We start from the raw sequence: 4,506 nt of genomic DNA, 5'->3' as shown, positions 1-4,506 counted from the left end.
GTGCTGGGATTAAAGGCGTGCGCCACCATGCCTGGCAAAGACCCTGGTTCTTTCTCCAACTTCCCAATACAAAAAAAAAATCCTTCAAACCCATTCACCATGAAACTTCAAGACCTAGACTTTCCAAGCTCCTTCTCCTGAGGAGAGAGAGGGCCATCTGGGTGACTGAAGGTGGACATACACGGACATTTCAAAACTGGCTTTAAACATTCATCAGGGTGCCACAAGAGGGCTCTGGGGGTGAGAGAATTGTTACATGTGTAAAGCTGGGATGCCCTAAGACACAAAAAGGGAACCCATATGACAAGGCTGCTGGGGTGCCCCCACCCGTACCACAAAACCAGAGAGTAGACAAGAGGCCCCCTGTGAAGGCCTCAGGGCTATGTAGGAGCCAGTCCTCCCTTGGAGGTAGATCATCCGGGAGGGAACTGAGGAGAGGCTCTCACGGTGGCGGGGGTCAGGCAGCAGCTTCTTCAGTGGTACTGCTGGTAGTTGGGATAACCTGGGGCCGGAACTCCCTCTTTAGGGGTTAGCTGGCTGGGGTCCTCCATGAATGGGGGTGCTGGAGAGGGGAGAATGAGGCAATGAGGTGAGGAAGCCTGGAGAAGGTTGGCAGTGCTTCCTGACTCTCCCTGACCATTGCCCACCACGTTCTCACCATTGCGGAACTGCTGGGCAGTATAGCGGGTGAGAAGGATGCCAACACCCTCAATGAGGGCCAACAGGATGCCCCCCATCATCGCAGAGCCCACCATGGCCAGCGGACCACCTGGAAGGCAGAAAGAGGCACAGCTGAGGAAGGGCAGGCAGAACAGGGCAAGAACTGGGGTTAGGGGCTGGCAGCACTCACTGCGTGCAGCCAACACAGCTCCAGTCAATGCTCCACTGGTGATGGAGTTCCAGGGGTCTTCTTTGCCCCGTAGCCGGACCAGGCCACAGTCGATGGTGGAAAACAGACCTCCCCACACTGCAAAGCTACCTGTAGGGGAAATAAAGAGTCTAAATCACACACTCTGAGAATCCACGTAGCTCAACATCTGGAAACTTCCAAGGCCTGAAGACTGACCAAGAAAGAGTGCTGGGACGGGAGATGTGGCTCTGTGGTAGATGCTTTCATAGGGTGATTCCCATCCCCCACTAAACAAAGAAATATGACCAGGATATAGTATAATGCCAGCACCTGGAAAGCTCAGGTAGGAGGACCACAAAGGCTTAGACACCTATACAGTGGAGGCTGTCTCAAAAACAGGAGGCTATGGGTTATAACCTTAGCACCAAATACAAGAAGGAAGAAAGTCCAGCTATAGAACTAGGTATAGTCCATCTTTCCCACTGTGAAAGATTCCACGTCTGATCAGGACTATAGTTATTATCATCAAAATCCTTTCACTTTTATTTGGAAAATGGACACAAGCAGATTAACCTCTCATATAGCTTTCTTTTTTTTGGGGGGGGGGCAGTTCAAGACAGAGTTTCTTTGTGTAGCCCTGGCTGTCCTGGAACTCACTCTGTAGACCAGGCTGGCCTTGAACTCAGAAATCTACCTGCCTCTGCCTCCCAAGTAGCTGGGATTAAAGGTGTGTTCATACAGCTTTCAATGCAGCAACTTTCACCCTGTAAATACCACATTTTGATTTCAGAGAGACGGAAAACAGGGCAGAAAAGCCAGAACACAATATATATTATGAAACAGTCATAATCTAGAAATCCAAAAGGCTTCAAAAGCTACAACTCTTTGAGCATGGTCATGATATCAGAAACGGAGAGTTCCATACTGACCTCATATGACATGAAAGAGTAAAAAATGCGAGAACCAAACATGTTGCTATCAAACTAGCTGGTGTGGTGGTAGGTGCCAGTAGTCCCAGCTACACGGGAGACGGAGGAGCTACAGCAGGCAGCTTTGTTTTCTTGGTAGTAGGGATGGACCTCAGGGTTTCACAGTTCAGTTCGTTAGCTGCTTTACCACATCCTGAAACCCCCATCTCTCCCTATTTTTTTTTTTTTTTTTGAGACACTATCTGATGAAGTCAAGGCTGCACTCAAACTTGCTATGTAGCCAAGGATAACCTTGAAGTTCTGATTCATCGGCCTCCATCGCTCAGATGTCAAGATTACACGTGGGCACCATCAGACCCAGTTTTTATTCAGTGAACCCAGGGCTTTGTGCTGGTAGCTCAGCACACTACAAACTAAACTACATTCCCAGTCTCAAGACTTCAGCTCTTAATAAAAAATGAAATATACAGTGTTAGGAATCTGTCATAGTGACAGGGTACTTATGCTCAATCCATCCCTACTATAATACAAGAAACAACTGCATATGTTTATAGCGTTTAAAAAAACCACTTTGGCTAGATATAAAACTGATGCTACAGTACTAGCCTAACATGCTGGAGACAGCAGGCTCAATCCCTGCTATCTCAAAAGAAGTTAATTAATTTTTAAAAAGGAGCTGGGCATGGCTCCTATCTGTCATCTTAATACTTGAGAGACTGAGGCAGAAGGATTGGATTTGAGGCCAGTCTGGGCTATAGACGGTCTGGGCTATAGAGTGAGACCTGTTTCAAAAAGAGAAAGAGACTCAAGATATGGAAACAAGCTGTACACAAACACAATCTTGTGTTTAGAAGTGGGTCTCATTTCTAAAATATCTCATTCTGCATATGTAAGTACTATAAAATCCAAAAGCCTCTGACATGGGAAACAACTTCTGGGTCTCAAGCCTTTTGGATAGGAATACATAACCCGTGGTCAAAGTGTTTACTGGGGGTTTACTGTGTTCTAATATTTACTTGACGTAGTCTGCGTTAGCGGACTCCTGCAACTGTAAATTTAGTTAAGATGATAATAGGCCTTAGCATAGGATCTGGCAGTTAGTAAGCACCATGCGCATTCATTTTAAAACTCCCAACTGGGTGGTCAATGCTGTCCTTATCAGATGAGGTTTGAGAAAGACTGCTACGAGCATCAGGTCACGTAACAGGGAAGAGCCAGGATCTGGATTCAAACTGCAGAAGACCCCAGACTTGGGAGTGCACCGCTTTAATCCCAGGACTTGGAAGGAAGAAGTAGAGGAAGGGGTAGGAGAATCTCTGCGAGGCCAGCGTAATTTACAGAGTGAGTTCCAGGACAGCCAAGGTCACACAGAGAGACCCTGTCTCAACAACAAATCAACCAATCAACTGCACAATACATATTCATGTCCTTTCACATGAAACTGTCGGGAAGTTGCAGTCAGACCTTGAGTTAGAATCCGGACCTATAACTTACAGTCTAGTTTCAAAGGATCAATTACCCTCCAAGTTCCTAACACATCTTTCTCATCACATCTCACCTCCGATCTGGGGCGCGCGGATCCTCACAGCATTGATACTACCTCTGAACCGGTGTCGAATTCCCTGGAGAAAGCAAGGAGAGGTGTTAGAGGAGGGGGAAGAACACTCACTGGCAGGCAGGGTTGCTAGGCTTTATAAAAAGGAAAGGGTGCCGGGGGTCCTCAGTGGTAGAGCACGCGTCCATAATGAGCAAGGCTCAGGGTTCTTCTACGCCCAGCAACAAAGAAGGCAGGGGAAAGCTGCTAGACACGGAGGAGCAGACAAAGTACCAGGAGGATGGAGAGAAAATCCAACAGAGATATTCCCAGAGGGAGGTGGCTGAGTTTCATTTCTTCACTCATTCACTCACTCAACATACAATGAGCAGGCACACACACCAGGATACATCCTATATGCAGGGGTCCAAGGAACAAGGTCCCAGCCCTCTCAAGAGGGAGTGCACACTCCTAGTAGCAGGGACTGAACCTAAGCAAGTAAGGCAGCCTCAGGCAGCAAAATGCATTCTAGAGCAGTGCTTCTCTTCTCACGGGGTCTGACTCCCTTTTGGTGGACCCCTTCCACAGGGGTCACCCAAGACCATCGCATTGTAAACACAGATATTTACATTATGATTCGTAACAGTAGCAAAATTACATGAACATTTATGTAGCAGCAACGGAATAATTTTATGGTTGAGGGTCACCACCACATGAGGATCTAACTGTATTAAAGGGTCACAAATGGTGGCACATGCCTTCAATCCCAGCACTCAGGAGGCAGGGGTAGGTGAATCTCTGTGAATTTGAGGCCAGCCTGGTCTACAGAGGCAGTTCCACGACAGCCAGGGCTACACAGAGAAATCATGCTTCAAAAAAATGGAGCTGGGGCTATCTCAAAAGCTGTTGCCTGTCTGTGGGATGTGTTCTACTAACTGGGCTGCCTGGTCTGGCCTCAGTGGGAAAGAAGTACCTAGCCTCGCAGACACTTGATGTGCCAGAACTGGGGAGGTTGGGGGGGGGGAATATAAGGATTATGGAAGGGGGTGACCGGTGTCCAGTGAGTGGAATGTAAAGTGAATAGAAAAACACAAATAGGCTGGGCGTGGTGGCGCATGCCTTTAATCCCAGCACTTGGGAGGCAGAGGCAGGCGGATTTCTGAGTTTGAGGCCAGCCTGGTCTACAGAGTGAG

General features: G+C 47.8%; 1 protein-coding gene across 1 annotated transcript in view; it reads right to left on the bottom strand.

Moving 5' to 3' along the window:
* Positions 1–184: 184 nt before the first annotated feature.
* Timm17b (translocase of inner mitochondrial membrane 17B) overlaps positions 185–4,506 on the bottom strand; it is a 7,524-nt gene continuing 3,202 nt past the window's right edge. Inside the window, exons 3-6 of the mRNA XM_021188360.2 lie at positions 3,338–3,401; positions 851–979; positions 659–769; positions 185–562 (exon numbers count right to left, since the gene is read on the bottom strand). Coding sequence (XP_021044019.1) covers positions 474–562; positions 659–769; positions 851–979; positions 3,338–3,401 — 393 coding nt within the window. The 3' untranslated portion in view covers positions 185–473. The remainder of the gene's footprint in view (positions 563–658; positions 770–850; positions 980–3,337; positions 3,402–4,506) is intronic.

This window comes from Mus pahari, chromosome X, assembly GCF_900095145.1.
Source record: "Mus pahari chromosome X, PAHARI_EIJ_v1.1, whole genome shotgun sequence".
Taxonomy (NCBI): Eukaryota; Metazoa; Chordata; class Mammalia; order Rodentia; family Muridae; genus Mus; species Mus pahari.
This window is presented reverse-complemented; position numbering and strand designations above follow the sequence as displayed.